General features: G+C 40.1%; 1 protein-coding gene across 1 annotated transcript in view; it reads left to right on the top strand.

Annotated features, from left to right (window-relative positions):
* kcnh3 (potassium voltage-gated channel, subfamily H (eag-related), member 3) overlaps positions 1 to 24,232 on the top strand; it is a 130,269-nt gene that overhangs the window by 77,672 nt on the left and 28,365 nt on the right. The window contains exons 2-7 of the mRNA XM_086144841.1: positions 1,185 to 1,418; positions 5,359 to 5,493; positions 11,880 to 12,019; positions 13,801 to 14,059; positions 16,066 to 16,223; positions 20,308 to 20,509. Coding sequence (XP_086000967.1) covers positions 1,185 to 1,418; positions 5,359 to 5,493; positions 11,880 to 12,019; positions 13,801 to 14,059; positions 16,066 to 16,223; positions 20,308 to 20,509 — 1,128 coding nt within the window. The remainder of the gene's footprint in view (positions 1 to 1,184; positions 1,419 to 5,358; positions 5,494 to 11,879; positions 12,020 to 13,800; positions 14,060 to 16,065; positions 16,224 to 20,307; positions 20,510 to 24,232) is intronic.

The raw sequence follows: 24,232 nt of genomic DNA, 5'->3' as shown, positions 1-24,232 counted from the left end.
GCGATAGTGTGCAATAGTCAATGTGAGGGTTCTTGAGCGTTTCTGAAAATTGATGGATCGATGAAGACTCTTGTGGAAAAAGTAGTAAATAATTCATTTTGAGTGCTCGCCCATCTTCATGCCCAAGGCCTTCAACGAACAAAACACACACACACTACACTTTGCTGTACCCCTATGATCCCAAATCCACCACCTCTGCCTGTAGGCGCGCTTGCAAAAGAAAATACAGGCATGCTCCTGCTTATGAGAGTGTGACTTGCAGAATGGTGGGTGTTTTATTGGCTCCTTTAATTAATGAAATTGTTCCAGGGTTGGTAATAAATCCCAACAGAGTTGACTTGACTTGATCAATCATCTTTACCGATCTGACAAGCATCCTCGCTCTGGAAAACCAGCAACTTTTTCTTCCACCACTTCTTCTCTCTTTCTCCTCTCACACACTGGCTGTTTGCACTGGCATCACATGTGACATCTTAAATTACTTCAGTGACTTCTCCAAAATGTTGAATGTTGAAAGGTTTGGTGATTTTTGGTCAGGACTACCGATAGATGATTTATGTATGCTTCTCCTATGCAAAAATTTGGACCATGATGAATTGTAGTGTAATCCAAGCACTCAAAATCCATGAATCCCTCAAATAGAACTATCCCAATAGTAACTTTTAATATAAGTAGTATTTCAGAACCCCAATTACCCTGGTTCTTATTATGTGTATATTAAACCTCATTTAAATTAACTTTGACTAACTCATTTTAAGATACTTTCACTTGCCTGCGATTGGAAGGAAAAAAGAAGGTTTTGCATGATAATATTGATTAGAATGAGTCAGTGGTATAAAACTATGACAATGATATTTGGGACGTAACCTTTGGGCTTTTTTCGAGAATTGTATCATATCAATGTGTCATATACTGTCTTGTTGTTACAATCTGACACTCCTTGGGAACTAAGATTTTCATTGTACGGAGAAACATGTTTCCTTACTCATATGACAATTAACACTGTGATTCCTAAATGCTTGAACCCTTGGATATCAAAAAGAAAAATCACTGATTGCTAATTTATACTTATTTGCATCCTACTCATCCTAAATAGCCTGTAAGAGCTATATAAGTTATGTTTGTTGTTAGCCTTTTCTTGTCATTTTTCATAATTTCTCCCTCTCTATTTTTCTCTACAACAGACAGCAACTTTGTTCTGGGAAATGCCCAGGTGCAGTCGCTCTACCCCATCGTCTACTGCTCTGACGGCTTCTGCGAGCTCACCGGTTATGCTCGAGCCGAGCTCATGCAGAAGAGCAGTGCATGTCACTTCCTGTACGGCCCCAAGACAAGTGACCGACTAACGGCTCAGATCCAGGGAGCACTGGATGATCGGAGGGAGTTCAAGACCGAGCTGGTCTTCTACAAGAAAGAGGGTGAGACGATGCTATTTATGCATCCCTATTTATCTTTATCTATATATTCTTGCACCCATCCGTCCATCTTCCGCTGTTTATGCTGCACCCAGGGTGGTTGGGGATGCTGGAGCTAATCCCAGTCATTAGGCAAGAGGCGGAGTACACCCTGGACTGGTCGCCAATCAATGGCAGGGCCACATATGAAGAAAAACAAACAAACAACTATTCGCTAACTAATACATTCGGAGTGATTTTTGCAATTAACTATATATTCTTAAATTCTTAATGAAAGGAAAAGGGGCAGATGGAATTGTAAGGATTTCAAAGAAGTATTACAGTTCTTTTTTCTCTTATATGCACCTCACAGCTATTGTTTGGCTGTTTGTAAGACGATGTGAAAATACTTGTTGACAGTTGAGACCGAGGAAGCGTCAAAGCACTAATAACTGAGCTAAATATCGTTTCTATTGACATTTTCTGAAAGAGGATGAAAACATCTAAACTAAAAAGGGAGTTCTCCGGTTGTTTATTCAGCCCAGAAATGGAACATTTGCATCTTGTAATGCTTAATCACATGGCAGAGTTTAATGGTGAAAATCAATAGCTCCTCAAATTGTGAGTTGGCGTTGCAAATGCTCTAAAACATTGGTATTATTGCTGTGCTGTTGTCTCAACAGTCAGTCAACAAGGTAATCACTGCAAAGAAAAAAAAACAAAACAGCACAAAACCAGCACTGATGTGAGAACCTGTCATGTATTTTGTATGAGATTACTGTTGAAACCCCCAGCTCATCCATTCACTCTTTATTTATTAATCAAAGTGGAGACATATGATGAAAGAAAGAAACAAGGGTGAGGTAAAGAGGCAAACACCCAGGAATAGACCCTAGAATAAGATGAGGGAGAGTCAAGTGTCTTGTGTCAATGGCTGAGACACATCTGCCCTTCCCAAAGAAGAGGGTCGGAAAAGCTAGTTTCTGATTCACTGGCATCTGCTGCCAAAGCCGATTTTCACGTGGTCAGGGTTCGGCCGGCAATCACAGAATGATTTACCTTCTGGGCCTCATAGATAAACATGTGTGCTCCAATCCAGCTTCCCGTAACAGTCATGTTTGCTTTGCATTAATGTGCTTTGCATGGATCGAGATCAAAACAGTATTCTTCTACCGCTGATGTGGTCACAGCAACCCCCATTTTTCATTTATCCCCCCCTCCCCGTTTATTTTAAAAATGACTTTCATAAACCACTTCAAGAAAATCTGATTAACTTAGAAATAACCACTGGAGGGCCGACAGCGGAATACTAATGTCAATTAGCAACATTCGTATTTGACACCTAGCATGTAGCTTGGTGTCTACGGTGTGTTCCAAACTTTCAGTCATGGTGTCAAAATAGACACCTTTTCCCTGAATAGCCTTTACTTTGAACTGTGTTACCTTCAATGTTCTTGTCCGGTTCTTCCTGTCCTTGTTTGTCTCCCCTCTTGCGTGTTTGCCATGCCGCCTTCACGTATCACACCTACATTCACTCATCAGCCCTGATCGGCCTCCTCCTGTTGTGTCCGTTGAATCAGCATCTCCACAGCCCTCTTTGTTCTCTCCTGTATTTTCAGATTGTTTTTGTGTGTCAGAAGCAGCTGTATAAGCCGTTCTGTGGTTGTGTTAGGTTCCTGGATCTCTGCTGATTCATTGATCCTTGCGGGAAGGTATCATCGAGTAATTCAGTTTCAGAACAATGAGGAAGTTCTGTCTTTTCTTTTTTCCCCAAACATGAGGCTGCTTTTACCGCTCACAATGACAAGTATGAAAGACAATCATGTGATCAGATGATAGAAAAAATTGTAAAGGTTATGTGCAAGACATTCCCAACCGATGATTCACTGACAAAGACTTGCCTGAGTTTAACGATGATACAAAGTGAGTCTGGGCCGGATATGAAAGATGAGTAAAATGCAACAGCTCTTTGTGGTTGCGCCATGTTGTTTTTCCTGTGATACACAAGAACGTCCCATGACCAGAAGATATTCTTGGCCAAAAAATGGAAAAAAAAGGCAAATCTATACATTTTTATATAGTCAGCTCTTTCAATACGTATCAACAAGTTTTAACGATAAATATGATGTGTATGAGCTCTTTAAAATGAATATAAGAAGAAAGAGGTGCCTAAATATCTTTGCATTCAGTTATAATTTGTGTTTCATGCAATATTCAAACACTTTGAGAACCACAGTTACAGATGTGACGTCTACTCACCTCATTCTCTGTTTTAGATTTTATTTGTCATTGCCACATAAATAGGCTGCTCATAAAGAAATAATACCTGGAAGCAGTGTCATAGCTTGGTTTGATCAGCAGCAGAGATAGATGTCAATCGAATGACATTTTATTGACTTGCCCCTTTGCCTACAAGGTGCTTTTATCATGCAGTTTGCGGATATCAAAGTGGCTGTCTTAGCCAAATTACTCGATTGACCTTACTACTGCAGATGTTTAAGTCCCACAGTCTTTACGGGTGTAAAACAATTAAGTCGCTGGTTCATTGATGCTTCTTTCACCTGAGAAGGCAAGCTAATGACAGAACATAGAACATCAAACCCCGTGGCTTGATCTATCCCCTCAATTAGTGAACTGCTGATGTGGATTCACACCTTTCTGTCCAAACACACCCAGCACACACTCAGAATGGCAAGACGCCATCCTTTAGATGGTCACATGTAAAACCAATGGCATTTTTCTGCCCCTCCTGTAAAATTTTGATTTGAATTCCACATTTCTTTCTTTAAGCTCTTCCACTCTAAGGGGCACCGAGCATTTCTGTAACCTCAACTCTTTTCAGTTCAAACTCTTTTCATCAAACAGACATTTGTAATTACAATTTTCAATTTCAATCTGACATTGCCTTCATCCTGTCTCTTTTTTTCTTTTTTAACTTTGCTTTTTAATTTATGCATATGTATGGGTAGTATGTGTATGTATGTATGCATGTATGTATGTATCTGTGTGCGTATAAAGATGGATAGATAGATAGATAGATAGACAGACAGACAGACAGACAGACAGACAGACAGACAGACAGACAGACAGACAGACAGACAGATAGATTCCTGGTTTGTTGATTTTGGTGTGAAGGAAGCCCTTCACACTTCACACGACAGGTGAAAAGGCATTATTTCCATGTGCAGTCACCTGCAGGGCTTCCATCTTAGACTCACAGGAAACAGCATGTGGTGTAATAAATGGAACTCATAGTCACTAGAGATTACTAGCAGCTTAACAGAAACCAAAGCAGTTTTCTTAGTCAATCTGCCCGTCAGGTAACTGTTCATGAAATGTGAAGAGCCTTGTTTATAGGAAAGGTTCGGATTGTTGAACAAATGAAAAAACACATGAGCAAAAGCGCTCAAAACTAAAAACAGTAATCAGATACTTTTAAGCCAGAAAACATTGCAGGCTGGTGAAGGGTTTAGTCAACCCACTGCTTGATTTTGGACGCCTGATTGATCTGGGAGTCCAGAGAGGTGGTGCCGTCTAGTTTGTGAAAGAATACTTGATGATTAGGCTGACACCCCCTGCCCCACACTGTGCATAAAATAATCAGCGCCACAATCACCAATTCATACTGTTCACGCTTTTCATGCGGTTTCAGAGACATCCCTGTGGTGTCTTGGATGGAGGAATCCAGAGATGGTCACACCACTGAATGTGCAGAGAAAATACTTTTCCTCTTCTACATAGTGAAGTTTGATACAAATAAGTATGCTCTTCCTTGCCAAATAAGAATTTTATGCCTAATCCTCTTCCTTGAGGGGGTTTCTGCCTCCTCTACACAAACTAGTAAGTCCTTCCATGGAGGGCAGCCTGTATTTAGCAGCAGAATTGGAGCAAATAAATAAGAGCTTGATACAATTTAGCTCAGACAAATGGTTTGTTTTCTTTTTCCCTTTTGTTTTCTGCCCAGGCACACAGTTCTGGTGTCTGCTGGACATCGTGCCCATTAAGAATGAGAAGGGGGAGGTTGTCCTGTTCCTTGTGTCCCACAAAGACATCACAGATAAGAAGAAGGACCAGGATCCCGAACAGGGACCCGAAACAGGTGAGCCTACAACAAAATTATTAATGAGAAAAGTCGACTGAGTTTTGTTTTGGCCATGTTTTGGCCATCATTCCTCTGTGCAGCTGTGGGATCGTCTCCCAACGCTTCTATTTCCTTTCGATTCTGTATCACAAATATGAATGAAATATAAACCACAGCAGACTGAGACATCACCAAAGCTGACAGCCATCGTGAAACCCGAAATGCACTACAGAGCAAAACGTAGTCATCCGCACACTAGATTGTCCAAGTATTCTGAACAAGAGGTTGTCTGGGATTCCCCTCAAGTAGCCATGTGAAGTGGGCAAAGCTGAGTGTGTGAATATAATGTCAGGAAAAAAGATGGATATAAAGATAAAAGCTCCAAATGTCTCCTGTAAGTAGAAAGACCCTTCAAGCATTAAGAAAATCTGTGATAATTTTCTCACGAGAAATGGATAAAGGACTGGGTATGGGAGAGAGAATTGATAAGAGGGCCATTAGCCGACAAATATGGGCCTGTAAAAGAACATTGCAGCAATACAGAGGATGATGAGTGCTCTTATGGTGAGAAAGATGTATTGACATTTACATTGCTGATGCCAGCAAATTATAAGGGGAGGCTGTAGCCTTCCATTGGCTGCTCATAGGGTGAACAAGAGATATTTTACATCTGTTCTGCAAGCGGAACAACTCATTTTGAAAAGCAAATTTCAACAATTGTTGTGTCATTTCACTTAAAAGAAACTGAACAGTGTGTCAGTTGTTCCTAAAAGAAAGTCTGCCTTTTCTCAATCTGCCTTTTCCGAAAAAGCCATCAAAGAATGGAATGGGCTTCCAGACAATCAAAGAACATGACTGATTTTACACCTTTGCACGGGCCATAAAAAAATGGATTCGTGAGCACAAAACATGCTCACATGAACGATACCAGACAGGTATTTTGCTATCAGATGACCAAACTAATAATATCACAACAATATCACAACAATATCCCTTTCAACTTGGGTTTTACTTATTTTATTGCCTGTTTATATATTGTATAGTTATCTTATTGCCTATTTGTATATTTTATATACATTTTATTGCCTATTTGTATATTTTATATATATTGTCTATTTCTACAGTTTTATATTTGTTTTGTCTTCCCAGGACTACAGTTGGAAATTATCTATGAGCTACAATCTGGTACAAACATCTCTGCCTCTGTGCTTAATGTAATTGTACACTGTCCTAACAAGCTTTTTAAACTAAACTTAACTGAAGTTGAGAGGACACTTTGAGAGCTATGTGCCAAGCTTGTTGCCCAGCTAGCTCATTCTAAACTGAAGCCCCACTCTTATGATATGGTTTGCTGTTATGGCGGGAAAAAATATCTTTTTAGTGTTAGCATCGGAGTGTGCGTAACAGGTGCGACTATCAAAATAAACTTGTCTTCATCACGTGACTATACACACCAATTTACATTTGTGAGCTTTTTGTAGTAATATCCACTGTTACTTGCGGTTACTGTCATAAATGTGAGGCTAACATTCCTGGTTCAATTCCCTGCTCCTCCTTGTGTGTCGAACTGTTGTTGAGCAAGACACTGAAACCCTAAATGCTTCCCTGGCGCTGGTGGACAGCAGCCTTCTGCTCATGGTTCATCCATGATGGGTTAATTGCAGAGAACGAATTTCCCCACAGGGATTAATAAAGGATAAATTATTATTATGGGTTGTTAGCAGTAGTGTGCTAGCAGTCGTTACTTAATCTATTACATCATTACCTTAGAAGAATAGAAATAATATGCGGTGGAAAAAAAGGTCTTCATTGTGGCAACACAAATCAAGTAAAACACTAATTTAGAATTATTCTGGTATTCTGAACAAAATCTGTTTGGGATAATTTGCTGCATGATAATGATTCTTCATTTCTTTTCTATGGAGAAGTCCTGCCGAATGTCAACCTTCCAGAGACCCAGTACTGAAACTTAAGTTGAGTGGGTTCAAGTGGCTTTTGTGGACAACTCCTGGTGGAAAAGTAACTAAGAGAGGCCAACATTTGGATAGTCTGGGTTTTCTCTGGTTGTATACAGTGCGTTAAAATTATGATCAGGTTTTCCAATATGGAGCGCACCACATGCACATAAACACATGCCCCAGTGGGTAGACACTCCAGAGGGACAGATAAGAAACAAATTAAACAGGTCAAAATAGAGGACAAGGGAAAGGACATATCTTTTCAAATTCTTCTCTTCATCCGTGGTTGTGTTCATCATCAAGACATGGCATTCAGGCTGTATAGAAAGTTAGCATATCTGATCAAACTAAACAACAAATTCAATTGCAAACAAATTTAGAATGAATTTGAGGCTTTTGTGAGATGACAACGCCAGAGAAAATTTGTTCAATCAGAAATAATCTTTTTTGTGCCTGAGTCTGCTGACTGCCTAAAGCTCGTCTACCATCTATTTCAGTACGATTGGCCACTTGAACATGTATTGGTTAACGATATGGAATTTAAATCCAAATGTACAGTACAGATGACTAAAAAGAGAATCATGCACGTAAATAGTCAAACATAACCAGATCAGGGATCATTAAAATAAAAAAAGACAAGTTCATCTTCCAGATTTAAATATACTGTATAACCACAGAAGGGTGAGATGTCACACATCTTTTTTTCCTCTGTAATAGTTTCACCATCAACTCCAACAGCAGGTAGACCTGCAAGGCCCGCTGGATCTGCTGCAGCTTTGCAAAAAAATAACTGCTGAAAAGTTGTTGTTTTTTTTTTATTAAAATAACAAGGTGCTTTAGACAGGTACCATTGTGTGGATGTGGATGTGTGGAAAATGAGATGGCCATAATGAACCCCCTGGCTCTTCTTGTTCCACTCTTCAACGATGTGGCTTAGGTGTTACTGCAGAAATCAGAGGAAAAAATGTTAGCCGGTGTCTAACAGTTAAAAAAAAAACTCTCTTCTTTCCCGTCCATTTTATGTGGTTTTGCTTCTACAACGTGTACGTTTTTTCTCTATTGCAGTAGGGCCTTATCTACATCTTACATATACTGTTTTGCACTGTGTATCTGCTTAAGTGATGGGAAAAGCTGAAAGTAAAGGAAAAAGACGACACAAGACTAGCCTACAATCAACAGAGAGGTTCACAATTACAGTACATCCAGTTTCTGACTGGCTTAAAAAAATAACCCTCATACCTCCATTTGCTACACAGAACACGGTGTATTAGCTGACTTTATTAATAATTGAAAATGCACAGTCAGCCTGTTTCCCTAAGAGCACATACAGCGTCCCTCAGGACACTCATCTGTGTATATTCGGAAAATTGGCACATCTGTTGGCACAGCGTTAGAAGTCACACCCAAGGCCTGTTTACATAATATTTCTCAATCTGCTAACAGACATGCTGAAAAGTCAGAGGTGAAAAAGGGCGCCATTGTTTCAGGCTCAGGGTTGCAGGAGAGAACAAAGTCATGGGATTATAATTTCAGTTTTTTCTGAAGGAAAAGGATTCGCCTGTAACTCATGCAGAGCTAATTCCATTCTCCTGTAATTGATAGTCGTATTGAGCCAGGTGATGCTATAAATGTGTGAAAAATATCTGGAAATTCTGTATTGCTCTAGAAATATATAACATTATGCATCATTACCTCCATATTAATTTGTCACCAAGCCCCCCCTGCGTCATCTCTTAAAGAAAAAGATATAAATTCTTCTTTTTATTCTTTTTAGTTACTCTGTGAAAAACACTTTTTTAATACACACCATGAGAAAAACAAACCAACCCCCAAAAAAGGCTATATCTTCAATCCAAGATTGAACTACAGTGGCAATATATCATGTCCATAAAAAAAAGATATTCTGCTTGTGAGCAGCCTGCAGGTAATAAGGTAATAGTAATAACTTCATATTGTCATTGTAGCTCTGAATTGAATCCACAGGTAGTCCCGAAAACAGCCGGTCTGCTGATGATGTGCATCTGCAATGGTTTTGCAGGCCTTGCACAGCGTGTGTATAGAAGAAGTGATCTTTTCCCCTGCAGAGATACACTTACCGATGGCTATATTTCAGTACAGAAGTGCGACAGTCGCTGGTCAGGTCATTTGCAAGATGCAGTAAAGAATCTGCATGGTGGACACGATTCATGCTCCTTTACAGTGACACTGGAGAAAGAAATTTTATTTGAATCCATCATCTGGTGACGTCACCGCCATTTGGTCACTTGCTTGTTCATTCCTATGTTACTGCAATTATGTCTCTATCGTTTATTTTTCAGTTTTTTACCACATGGCGGTTTTTATTTTCATTTTTGGCTAAGGCTTAACTTGGTGTTAAGTTAGTGAGTCGGCACACTGCATGAGAGCACAACAAAAATTGTCGTATCTGTTGGTTGATATTATGGTTTCAGCCAAACTTTCTGAAGTCTTGTTAAGTGTTAGAGTGAATTTATCATATTTAAAACAATCTATTCATTCCAATACCTGTGTCGTTGGGTATTGTGTATACTATGACTTTGTCACCTTTCTGTGTTACAATGTTTTGCAGGGTAAACACACAAATACATCATATTTGGATCAGCAGGACACAACGCAAAAGAGTTGCACATTGTCAAAATGACATCGTGACAGAAAAAAATCGTCCTTGATGCCTGGAAATGGATTTGGTTATGGGTTATTTGGTCACAGACAGACAAAGATGTAATGTGGAAATTGGAACTAAATTGATTTTTCTTTTTTTCCTAATCTAGGAACCAAAATCATCTTCCTGAATCTTTATATCTATATACCCGAGTTTATATTTATAAACTCCATCCCACAGGACTCCTCTACACGTCCATTGATATTCACTATTACTATAAATAAATGTATCTATGTATCTCTTTATATCACTTAACCTTTTTATACAATAATATGCATATGAAAATATACATGTATGTTTCTATATAGATGGAAATTGTGATTTTTTTTAATTTTCAAGCATGATAGATGAGCTTCTGGATACACCAAATAGTTCAACCTCAGTATCATTCTACATTTGTACTAAAATGTTCACCATCCCTTCTCCGTACTTGTTCAAAACATCTCAGTCTGACTTAATATTCATATGCTTTCCCTCTGATGGACTCATTCCTGATCCTATCCATCCTCCTCACTTCCAAAGAAAACCTTAACATCTTCATCTGCTACCTCCAGCTCTGTGTCCTGTCCTTTCTTCAAACCAAACAACATTGGTGGCCTCATCACCTTCTTATATACCTTTCCTTACTTTCTGACTAATACTCTTTTATCATACTTTACCCCTTTCTAAACTCTCCTTCGCTCTGGACTGTTGACCCAAAGTATACATATCCTCTACCTTTCCTTAATTCTACTTAATATATTTCACCACATTATTGTATATTATAATGGTCTTCTCACATCATTTACCATCTAGAAACCTCGTAATTCAATTTAAAGTGACCTTAGTAATTAATTATTGAATGATTCCGTGAATGTCGGCAAACAAACATGGCTTCCGGTCTGGCTACATGCCTACCATTCTGAATAAATGATTTCTTCTATGTGAGTTGATCTCCAATGTTTCAGTCTTCCTCTGTGGTCTTGATCTACTGTAACACATTGAATATTCGTTTATTGTCATGGGACTTTGTTGTCCCATGAAAACCAAGACCAATATATAGCCTGAGACTGCAACTTACTCACACAGTGGCTCCTTTCGCTGTGTGGCAATGTGTGGAGAATTATGGTCTATCTTATGCTATGCTACATAGCATTATTCCTGATTACAATGACATCAGATAGGGCTTCCCCTGCATTATTAACTCCTTGAAGCACACGCACATCCCTAGAATTTACATAGATCATGACATGTGGTTCCCCAGATGCCACTTTTGGATCTGCACGTCGGAGAAAAAAATATAACTCGAGCACCGTGTGACTACCCTGTTTTCCCTGTTCACGAATTCACCCACAGCCGCGATGTGCTTCCCATGTGTGAGATCGTAGCGCGCCAGGTCAAGTCTGTCAGGAGCATCTGTGTGATGGTCGTCGGCCTGCTTTGTAGAAGGGAGGGAGGCGAGTTGTGGTGCAACTCCAGATACCAGAAAATATCTCTTTTCCCCGCTGCCACAAAAGCTGTATGGGAATACACACAGGGGGTGCCTGAAGCACCTTCCTAGACTGCAGCCTAATGAGATAATGTGAGATAACATGGGGGGGCGGGGGAGGGGGGGGGGGGGGGCGACACTATGTTGTGTTACTGTGGGGAGAAATGCTATAATTGTATGTTGTATGTCTTCATACAAAAATCATAGATCATAAATCATTTTTTTTGACAGAGAAGACAAAACAGCCTGCTTTTACTTCTCCGTCGGGGGATTACAGTACTTTCCATCTCCTCCGCAGATGAGGAAACGGGTCTGGAGGTGCACCAGGTAACTCGGCCTCCGGGTTTCAACACAAACCGGCGTCGCAGCAGAGCCGTCCTCTATCATCTGTCGGGACACCTGCAGAAACAGGACAAGAGCAAGCTCAAGATTAACAATGTGAGTCGCCTGTCTTTCTTAAAACAATGCATTTCTTCTTCTCAAATTGTCTCTTTGCCCTCTCATGTCATCATTATTCTTATTTTCAAGAGATTTTTACTGATTTTTGCACTGAAATTAAATTTCTTATGATTCTTTGCAGGAATATTCAATACAATATTTTGGGTCGATTAAAAAGAGGTTGTTCAGCAGTTTCGAGTTTTATTAACCCGGATTACTTCCAAAAAAAAAACTAAAGTCAACATTTTGGCTCTAAAATAACAGCCTTTCAGTTTGATTTCCTGGTAATGGTGAGTCCTGCAGCCTTGTTTCTCCTCCAAAGCTTGAATTAACAGTTTTGTGCTTAAATCTCATCCCATCAGGAGCCTAACATAGAAACATCATAAAAACCACAATTTTATCCAGAATTACACAGAATGGTTTCTAGAAAGTGCAAAGGGTTTCAGCTGCTATAACTCACATGGGCAAAACCACATGTGTTTAAATATCAGTCCCAGCATGGGGATGGACGCAACCACAACAGCAGTGATTCTCATCATACTCCACTGAAAACATAATTTTGTCCCTCTGACCAGGACTCTGTATCATAAAAGATTAATGACTTAGACAGAAACTTCAGCATCACCCCTGGATTCTCAATTAATTGTCAATGGCTGTGGAACTTGTATCCATGGAAACACAACCATCTTCAGGAGGCACGTTAATACTAACATCATACCATGGGAAACCACCACCTTTTTGACCAGTGTGCAACCTTAGAAAGAGCAATGTTTCCACTAGACTGAAAGAGCTCGTCCCCTCTTCCACTCATTTGTTACATATTAACAAACCTCAAAACTAAATGTTTTGGTGGCTGCCCCGTCCTACAGCAATTATTGAATACAGAGTTCTGGAAAGAGGATGTCCGTTGTTTATAAATGGGTCTGTCTTGTACGGCTGCAACTTGTCTTTCCTACAGGGAGTCACTACTGCCTTCGTGCAAAATGCTATGATAGTTCAAGACTGACCAATGCATAGTGAGTGGAATTCACTTCTAACCAAAACAAAACAGTGGCAACTCTGGGCTGTATTTCTCATTCCCTCTCTCCAACACAAACCCTACACTTGTGGCCGTGATCATCTGCAGCCGCACACGGCCTGACAGATCCACTCACCTCTAATTGAGTGGGGCTGACTGTACTGACAGCCCGCTGCCGAGGTAAACTGGTTTCAGCTTGATCCCAAAATATATAAGCATCACTACCAACTCCACTGTATTTTTGAATTAGACAGTGTAGTACTTTTTTTCCAATGTTCTTTAAAATGCAGAATTAAATGGAAAATCATATTAATAATACTAATAAAAACAATAATATCATTGAAGTAAAATGAAATGGACATAAATGGCAAGTTTTGGGGGGGACGGAAAACTATTATGCACAGTATAGTCTTGTCTTGGGTTTACTTGACATAAGTATAAAATGATCAGCAGGTTTATTTTCATATTTTCAGCTGAAAGCAGAACTGAAAATTTGTAGACACATGATGTTAATTTGGGTTGAGAGTGACAATGTATAGTGCTTGACATTTAAATGTGAAAGCAAAACAAATATCAATTTAATGCCACCACCTTAATAGGAACCTTCAAGAAAACGGCAACCTTTTTCCAGACTGAGGCCTCATATTTATTATTCATTTAATTTTACACTCAGCAGCTTTGAGTTTGTAACAGTGCGCCTGCAAAAAGGCGTGTGTGTGTCCATTTTGAGCCGTGTGTCATGTTCTCATGTCACCCGATGCAGAACATGTTTGGAGAGAAGCCTCCAATCCCAGAGTACAAGGTAGCAGCCATTCAGAAATCCCGCTTCATCCTGCTCCACTACGGGACCTTCAAGGCTGGATGGGATTGGCTGATTCTGCTAGCAACCTTCTACGTGGCGGTGACCGTGCCATATAACGTCTGCTTCACAGTGGTGGGGGGGCGAGATGAGGGAAGCAGCAGTGCCCCGAGAAGCCCGCCCAGCGTCAGTGATATCCTTGTGGAGATCCTGTTTATCCTCGGTGAGAGAGTTTTTTGCGGTTATTACTTTATAGGGGTTTAACTCTAAACCTTTATATCAGGGGTCTCAGACTCAAGGCTCGTGGGCCACTTGCGGCCCTCGGAACAATATTTTGTGGCCCCCAAATCTTTGTGTTGGTGCGGCCCACATTTTTTCTCACATGCATCTGGATGTTTTATACAGTGTTCACAGTGTTTTTTTGCTTCAAAATTTGAAAACTAAATTATTTTTGATGAAAAAACGTCCAGCGACATTGTTACAACGATCTTTTCTTTTCTTATTTCTATAAAAACCACAAAAATTATAGCAAAAAAAACACAGGCAAAATTAAAAAGATTGATTTGATAACCAGAATAGCCACCATTAGCCTTGTAAACACTAAACCTCCGCTTATACATGCAACCAATCAATTTTCTAATAAATTCTAGTGCCAAATTTTCCCACAGTGACAAGATTTTCTCTTTTTACTCAACAATATTTTTAGGGTGTAATTTCATAATGTCTTTTTTAATTTTCATTTTCAATATTAATTCATCATGCATTTTTTTTTTAGAGGGACAGTTCATTGCACATAAAGATTTTCATGATGTACCTGTGTACCACCTTTACACTAAAACAAAGGAAAAATTTGGACTTAGTGTTACTTCTAGGGAATGATTTTACCGGTCCGGCCCCCTTGACATCAAATTAGGTCCCCGGTCTAAAATGAGTTTGACACCCCTGCGCTATATGATCAACACTCTAATATTCAAAGTAGTCATTGAAGAGCTTATTGGTCAAAATTATTTGCTTTGTGTTTCTAACTGATCGCAAACCACTTGTGTCTGTTGGGCAAATTTGCTCACTTTTGGGAACAAAAGTTTTTTAATGCCCACACAGCACTGAAAGGATATGAGCCGTACACAAAAGAACCATTATGTCTCATTTCCGCAGAAAAAAACAGGCTTATTGTCTCCAGTCTTTTCCATCGTACATTGAGAAATATGAATTGAGGCTCCTAAAATGGACAATTTGCTTCAATATAAAAGAGTGGCCACAAGCTTTCCATCAATAAACATCCGCAATCAAATTATACAAGCCGCCCACCGTTAAATGGCAGACTCTTGTCAATCGATATCCCATTTGTTAGAACTAATGGACAGTGTGTGGTTACGTCTGCTCACTCTGCAGACTATTGACACATCCTATTAGGCTTACCTTATCCTTTCTGTGAGTAAGATGCTTTTCATCTGTCACACTTCTTCCAGACCGTAATTGCAATTAGCATGGACAGTTTGGAGAGTCACGCAGGCACATGTGTTAAATCATGTACTGAACTACATCATAACTAACAGAGCTTCATATCTGCAACAACATACAGAGATTTTCATTTTTCCAAGTGAGCGAGGACCTTTATGAAAAGTCAATGTCAATCAATTAATAGCCTTTGCTTTCCAACAATCTGGAAACAAACATGGAACTCATCTTTCAAACTAATCACAAAAAGGAAATAACAATTTTCCACTATGTTTTCAGCTCTCCAGGTCACAAATGACTTAATCAGTGCTTTTTCAAATCAACAGCTTTTTATATTCCACTGTTTTTTGCATTTTTTTTTCCCCTTGAAGTGGTGTTACATAAACAGGAGTATCACTTCCCGATGGATTTTACTTTTCCCGGACCTAGAGAAAGGCCTTATAAGAAGGTTTTTCTGTTTTCAGCTCCGTTAGCGACTTTCTAAAAATGACCTTCCACTTTCACCAGAGATATTTAATCAACATACCAGAATTTCACAGAGTCTGATTTTGTTTATTAAATTATCATCTCCGTGAAGGCTCCACCAAAATTGATATATTTTTGTTGTTGCATTAGCCAAAAGAAAGCAAGCTGCAGGATTTTTCTTCCTGTTATCCTCAAGCTATTGCTCCCTGTTTTTGAAAAACAAATGCGATTCTTATGTAACAGTGATATGTCGAAGTTAGATGGAGCACTCCTGTGATTGGCTGTTATTGTTGATATCCTTTACAGATATTGTGCTGAACTTTAGAACCACTTTTGTGAGTACGTCCGGACAGGTTGTGTACGACGCCCGCTCCATCTGCGTTCACTACGTCACCACCTGGCTCTTTGTTGATCTCATTGCCGCCCTGCCCTTCGACCTGCTGTACGCTTTCAACGTCAGTGTGGTGAGTCTCTTCCAAGTCTGCCACTGTAAGGCATGGAATGTGGCTATATTTTTATCCGTGACATTTATGTGGATACATTAATAAAATCTGGAAACACTGTGATAAATCCTGCTACATGAAGCTTGTTCTCTATTCACAAAAGAGCACTTAAAGGTGACCATGTTCTCTACCTGCTGAATTTATTTTCAACAACTGACACAACAGCGGCACCGGGCCAAATTTGAAAAAAGGTAACATGAATGCTTAATGTCCTCAGCTCCCGGGTGAAATCATTAGATCAACATTTCATCCAAACCTCCTACTAATCACACAAACAAATGGCAGAGAGCCAAAATGTTGTCAGTGCACGAACAGCAATTTATTTGTATTACTTTGATTAGGATGCTAACAGATTATAAGCTAAGCGGTGAATTGTCATGCATGTACACAAACAGAGAAGAAAAATAATTGTAATGTGGTGCCATTTGAATTAGACAAATAAGATTCAAGATTTTTATGTGGTGATACAGAGAATGCAATCAAATTCTGACTTTGTACACTCCCTTCACCAGGCGGATAGCAATAGGAATAACTAATGATAAACACAAGACTATGCAACAAAACACAACAGTATGGGAGACAGATTGCATGGACTTCTAAAACAGTGCAGGCAGTAAGAACATTAATGAATACTAATAAGTTAAGTAAGTAAGAAATTCTGCCGAAGAAAGAAATACTTAATTTAGGAGGTGGACATTGCACAAGTAGCTTTTGTGCATTGTTGGCAGTCAGTGGGGGGTTGTAGTGTTGGGGGAGTTCAGGAGTCATATAGTGGGAAAAAACTGTTTTACTAGTGTCTTTGTTATTGCTTTCAGACTCCTGTAGCATCTACAAGCTGGCTGAAGTGCAAATAAGCTGTGTTGTGGGTATGAAATGCCCTTTGTGATGCAGTGGGCCCAGTGACCCTCGATGCGTAGATGTACTGGAGTGACTGGAGGTCTGCTCCAGAGATTTTCTGGCCTCTTTTAATCTCCCTCTGGAGAGCTTTCCTGTCCTGAGCTGAGCAGCCTCTATACCACACTGTGTTGGAGCTGGTGATGACACTCTGCACTGACACTCTCCACTGCTTCTGTAAAAGTTGCTGAGGTTTTGGTGGACATAACTCATTTCCTCAGCATCCTTCGGAAGTTCAGCCTCTGCTGTGACTTCCTCAGGAGCTGCTAGGTGTTGTGAGACTAGGTGAGATCCTCGCTAATGTGTGTCCAAAGGAACTAGAAGGTTTTTACCCTCTCCACCTGTGTCTCTACAATATAAAGTAGGCTGTGCTGCTCCTCCATCCTCCTAGGATCAACAATCAGCTGCTTGGTCTCCCCTATCTTTAAGGAGACATTATTGTCCTGACACCAGGCCACCAGTCTTGTCAATTCTGTCCTGTACGGTGTCTCCTCCCCACAGGTGATCAGTCAAATGACTATTGTGTCGTCCACAAACTTTATGATGTTGGTGTTTGTCTGAATAGTCATAGGTGAAGAGGGTTTGCAGCAAACGGCTCAGCACACAACCCTGGGGGGATCTCTGTACGTACAGTTCTGGTATCCGATGCCAGGCTTCCAACTCTGACTGACTCCAGTCTTTTTGTAAGCAAGTTCAGCACCTAGTTGCAGAGGGAAAAAGGTCAGACCGAGGGTGAGGAGCTTCTCAGCAAGGCTCTGTGGGATGTGTTTAATGCTGAGCTATAGTCAATCAACAGCATTCTGACATAGGTGCCTGTTGCCTCTGGTATGGGTGACAGCTGTGTGGATGGCATCCAAGGCAGAAAGGTTATTCCTGTATGATGTCTGGGATGGTTCTTTTAATGTGGGTCAGGACTATCCTTTCAAATCACTGCATTACTGTTGAGGTGAGTGCCAAAGGGCAATAGTCAATGCATCAGGTCACTATGATTTTTCCTGGGGAGGGGCACAATCGTAGTGGACTTGAAGCAGGTGGGAACAGAGGCCTAAACGAGGGACAGGTTGAAAGTGTCAGTGAAGATGTCCGTCAGCTCCAATGAGCAGACCCTGAGCACCCGACCAGGGATGCTGTCCAGACCAGATGCCTTCCATCAGGGGATTGCCTTCCTCAGAGCAAAGCTCACCTTCATAGTTATAACAGAAAGACACTAAATGTTTGCTTTCTTCAAGCTTGGTCATAGCTCTCAGCTCGTCCATCTTGTTGTCCAGGGAGCGTGCGTTCGCCAGCAACAGGCTGACCGTTGGTCATGTGGCCTGTGTCTGTAGTCTCGCATGGAGCTCCCCTTTCTTGCCTCTCTGCCAAACATAACAAACATATGACAAACATAAATTAACTCAAAAATCACTTCAGTGTCAAGGGAGCGTAATGAACACGTCAGCCACAGTGGACGCCATGATGTAAGCATCAAATATTTGAACAATTGCCTTTTTGAATGTGACCCATCGGTTGCAGTTGGTTAGAAGACATTGAAAAGCAATCGTGGGTGTCAAAGTCAGGGCTGGCCTGGTGCAACAGGCCCTGAGTAGGGCATATTTTGGATGAGGCGCCAGGGCTCTGCGGACAGACACTGAATTATTGATAGAATCTGTGAAAAAATGCAATTCAATCCCAGATGAATCCCATTTTTCACTTCACCAACCTAATTGGCAGCTAATTGTTAAATACATTCAGTGAAAACAGACGACTGTCATTCACCAGTTGCACTCAGTCCGCGAGGTTGAGCTCATGCCACATACTGGGTTTGCCCTTACACAAATAGAAGGGATAAAATTTGCATCTAAGGTTGAATCAGTGCTCCTCATATTTACTCACTCTGAGTGGTCCAATTCAATTAGCAGTAAGGATGAAAGCTGAATAAAAAATAATGGACAGCGGACAGCATGGTGGCGCATCGGTTTGGTCTTTTGTTCCACAGCAAAGGGAACCCTGGTTTTAATCCCGACAGGGAGCCTTTCTGTGTGGACTTTGCATGTTCCATGTTCTACCCTAGGTTCTCCAGTTTCCTCCCACGGTTCAAAAAACATGCAGTAGGTCAACTGAAGGCCCTTAATTGACCCAGATATGTGAATGATTGAGTGAGCGGTTGTACGTTTCTAAATGTCTATATGCCCTCTAATTCACCGGCAACCAGCACAGGAAGACCCAATGCCCCTCGTCAAATGGAAGCTGTAACAGGTTTCAGCCCACCCGCAGCACAGTGTGTATTGATTGATTGATTGATTGATTGATTGATTTTGAACGTCTTATAGGAAAATAAACAGGCTACAATGTTGGGCATGCTCTCAAAGTGGTAATGGTGTGCTTTGACAATAGATATGGAGTAGATATCTTGTAATTTAGCAAAACCAGGTAGATCTGCACACAGATCTATTCTATTACCTAACCTATTCTGTTACTGATATACAATAAAAACACAGTTTTAAAATCAAAGGTTTATTTTTTACAAGAAATATCTTATTTCTTGTGAAACAAAACAGCTTACACAGCTCACTGAAATTTCCCCACATTGGGACGATTAAAGGAATATTCTATTCTATTCTTACAGGACAGGGATGTACACTTCCTGCTGTCATTTTGGTTTGATCCCACTAAGGTGAAAGCCCACAAAGCATTTGTCCAGTCTGATATCTGCTGAGAAATGTTTGCCTTATACTGTTAAGCTTGTTTGTGCCAAAAGATGTTTTTACAGTCCTTCAATCTGTTTCACTCTGCAGGATTGCAGTTTTTCTTTGTGTAGCACAACCCTAGAAACAACTAATGAAGCCTACAAATGAGTGGCTGTACAAAAAAACAACCCTAAAACAACTGGATCAGAAGCAGTTGTCAGTTAATACTGCCTGCTGCAGTATAAAGCTGTCTGGCAGCATCTGAGATGGTAACCTTGCAACTCAAATGCTAGTCAGACACCTTGAGAAAAATATTACAACCTGTCCCTGCTTGCCCCATAACTAGAATGTTCTGATCAAACACTCCATTAGATGTGCTCACCTCATAGGTCAAACTGTCAGTCACCGAAGAAAACAGCTTTGTTATAAATGTATGTTCTCACAATGATCCTGATCTGTTAATGTGTATAAACCCACATTTACAGAATTTCGGAGTCCACTTGCTGAAGACCGTCCGGCTGCTTCGCCTGCTGCGCCTGCTGCAGAAGCTGGAGCGCTACTCCCAGTACAGCGCCGTGGTCCTGACCCTGCTTATGTCCATGTTTGCCTTGCTGGCCCACTGGATGGCATGTGTTTGGTATTTCATAGGCCGCAGGGAGATTGAAAGTCCTGGATCCTGGGATATTGGTTGGTGCTCCTTTTTTCACATTATTTACACTGAAGTGCAATTCCCAAATCTTGACTCATTATATTACCTTTTTTTGTGTTTGGTGAGTTCTAAGTTTGTGTTTCACTCAGCTTTTAGAATAATGAGAGGATTTGTTTGTATGAAAACTAGATTGTCCGTAAATATCTTGCAGACTCATCTATTGCTACTTGCTGCCGATGAATAGCATTGTCTGTGCCTCCAGAGACAAGTCTCCAGATTTAAGGATGACAAGGAGAGCTAAGTGAAATAAAGAATAAGGTATAGAGAACTAAAATGTCACACAGGGCTGCTTTAGGTTACAGTGATGGTTACAGTGATTTGTATCCCTAACACAGCGTGGCATCTGAAATCCCAACTGGCATTAAAACTCTGACATAAACATTGTCCTGTAAATATGGAGACAAACACACACGTACATACAGATATGTTAAAGAAATATTCAGAGATGTACATATACACACATGGGATGTTCTCAAATAAAAATATTTTCTCAGAAGTCAGGAGTACTAAGGAATACCAGACAAGTTGATATTTTTCTTTCCTTTTTGCTTCCAGAGATCTCTCTCTCTCCGCTAGCCATGCCCCATGTCCAATTCCCACACCCAACCACAAAACCCATTGATTTGTACCAGCCTACCTATTGTTATCTTTTCAGCAAAGCACAAAATGACAGCCAGTGACCAGCCATAGGTTAATATCATCTATTCCTCTATTTGCTATTCAGATGATCAAGGGGGGCAAGGAGGGGGGGTCCATCTGGAGGGGCAATTGTAGACATTGGACATGAGGAACCTGGACAGATAAAGCAATTAAACCATGAAAGAGCAAGCTGATGGTAACAAAAAGAAGCTACCTCACAGGGGGATAAAAGTATAATGAAAATATGTTTTTTGCACGTTTCATGTACTTGTTTGTTGAATTTGCTAGTGGTGCCCTGCACTATCAGAAGAGGCATGTCAGCCAAGTGTGATATTCTTGTGCAAAACTTGTCATGTCTTTGATTTTTTTTTCTCTGAAAGTGGGTAGAAAATTATAAAATGAGGATGTTCAGATTACAGCACATCTTTTGATGTTTGCACCATGAATTCAATGTGTAAAAAACTTATATCAGACACCCAGGAATTATTGTGGTGGCGGTAGAACATGTTGAACCAAAGTAAAAGTCTGTGTATGAGCTGTCTTTTCAATCATGGTATTGTGTGTTCCCACCAGTCAAAGGTGGGAGAGAAGCAGCACGATGCGACTAAAAGCTCTATCTCATTTGCTGCGGCTGAATCACAACTTGTTTATGTCACATTTGGCTCTCCCAGAGCCCGGCAGAGGAACACACAGGAAAGGAACGTGGCAACTTGAAGGTTAATTTTCCCCCCAAAAAAATAAAATTACAAAAAGGAGAGATAAAGCTGCACTCAATGCAGGATTGCTGAAAAACCAAACTCAACAACCACAGGGTAAACTGCATGGAAGGATCCAGCAAAAAAACTAAACAAATAGTGAAAGGCGCTAACATGCAAAGCTAAATTGACGGAGGCTCTTGGGATGGGCTGTTTAAGTGGACACAGGTTAGCTACACCAGCTAGCCAATCACACTGCAGGAAAATATAAACACAGGAAGAAAAAGGCAGTAACACAAGAGGACACCTTTTTAAGTACAACTGGGGAATTTCATACAAAGTAAAAACTGAATAAATCATTTAGCATTATTTCCTATCATTGTCTTCCTATATTAATCCATGTCTTCTTTGTCCATGCATTCTAATGGACCACTGATGATCAAAACATGTAAAAATGGGATCCATTTTTACATGTGAATTTCTTTCAAACTAGTTTCTTTAACCTGTATCTTTTTTTTGTTGTTTTATTTTCACAATCTCATCACATCTCACATGAAGACCCCCAATATCCTATAAATAACAGGAAAAAAGGAGGTTTTGGCTACTGCTTGGGAGAAAAGGAGATAGTTTTGATGTTTCAAAACAGATAGATAGATAGTCAAGCAGTTTTCAGTCAGAGTGAGAAAATGTACGCTATCTGCTTGCCAGATCATATTTAAAGCATTGTCCTCCACTGTCCCCAAAGTGAGACCGACATCAACAGGGATCTACCTCCTTTAACAAAAAACTCCTTGGACTGATTTTGTATCCCAGTGCAGCTGCTTTTCCTTCTCCACCTTCATCTCACTCTATCATGCGATCCATGTCTAATGTGAGTAAATAATAACAACTGAATCACTGAAAGTATTCAGTGTGAGGGTGGCCCTTGTCAGCCTCCAACTCGTCATCTTATACCAGTGTCATTTTACAGTAGAAAAAAATCACCACCTGCCTCATACACAATTCTAATCCCTGACAGGAAATTAGGGTGTGTGTGACACCAGTGGCAACTAATTAGGCTTCGAGTTGAAAAGGAGGGCCATCAGTTACCCTGCAGAGGTCTTATTAATGAGCTTATAAGCCCTCAAGCCCTCCAGGTGATTTATGCAGTTCTTTTTGAGGTTGCAGAAGGCTTTATTTGAACAGGCTCCAGCAGCTCCATGCACCGTAACTTGGGAAAATAAATGTAAATGTAAATTCAGAACACATCTTCATCAATTTGCCAGCGCATTCGAGGCATTTCGAGAGTGCCATGCGAGAAATGAAGAACAAAGAACCTGTGGTTAAGAACACATTCGTGTTCTTCCCCAGAAGCCGCATTCATGGATCAAACGTCAGTGGCTTAGTGTGGAAGTGCGAGAAGATTATTTTTACCCAAATCTTTAAACATTTTCGCATATGATCCCTTATCCAAGTCACTTTTAACTCTAATAATAATTTGTCTCAATAAAAATGCTTAATACCAATTTGCTGTTCAATAAAGTTCCACTCATATAAAATCATTAGAGCCAGAATCAGAAATACTTTATTTGTTCCCAGTTGCTCCATACAGTAAAGTAATAGAAATTAATAAAATAAGATACAACAGCAATAAATGAATAAAGATAAAGATAAAATCTAACTAATGTCAAGACATATTAATAAGCAGAGGAAAATATGTTAAAAAGAGCAAATACATACACCCAGATATTAGTAACATTAAATATATTCCCCTGCAAATGAATACATATTTTTTAAGTGGTTTATTAATAACAACTCAAATCACAGCTGTTTAAAGTCCTGTTTCCCACAAAGTTGCTCCTCATAAAAGCCCAGTCGTAAAACAACTGCAGTTCCTTTTTACACAGTGTTGATGTGAAAGAGTTCAGCACCAAGGACGGCTCTCAAGCAGCGGAGCGAGTTGCCCAGTAAAAACATCAGCACATTGGACAGAGACGATTCAAAGCCAGGCTTCCTTTCACAGAGAGACAGCAGGCAACACAGATATGTTTTTCTGAACAGTGCTGGTACTTGGATACAGTTGAATCTGTTGAGATAAAATATTAAAACAAGTTTATATATACCTGCTCATCATAGACAACATCAGCAATATGAAAAATAAAGAAAAATAATAGACAATTATTCCAAGGGGTGAATCCAAAGGTGTTAAAACGCCGCCTGTCAGGTTCACACTATGAAGATTATCTTCTGTAATTGACAAAATAATTAGGAACCTACTGAGGTGTTAAATCCCATAATGTTACTGGTTTGGCTGATTGAGTGGGACTCAGGGCTCTGATATCACTTGAAGCAGTTGATGACGGTGGGGAGGTCTCAGTGTTGAAACAC

This window comes from Fistularia commersonii, chromosome 4 (assembly GCF_037954325.1).
Source record: "Fistularia commersonii isolate RoL2024-O1a breed Wild chromosome 4, RoL_Fcom_v1.0, whole genome shotgun sequence".
In the NCBI taxonomy this organism is placed as follows: Eukaryota; Metazoa; Chordata; class Actinopteri; order Syngnathiformes; family Fistulariidae; genus Fistularia; species Fistularia commersonii.
Note: the sequence above shows the minus strand (reverse complement) of the source record. Positions and strands in the feature narration are given on the sequence as shown.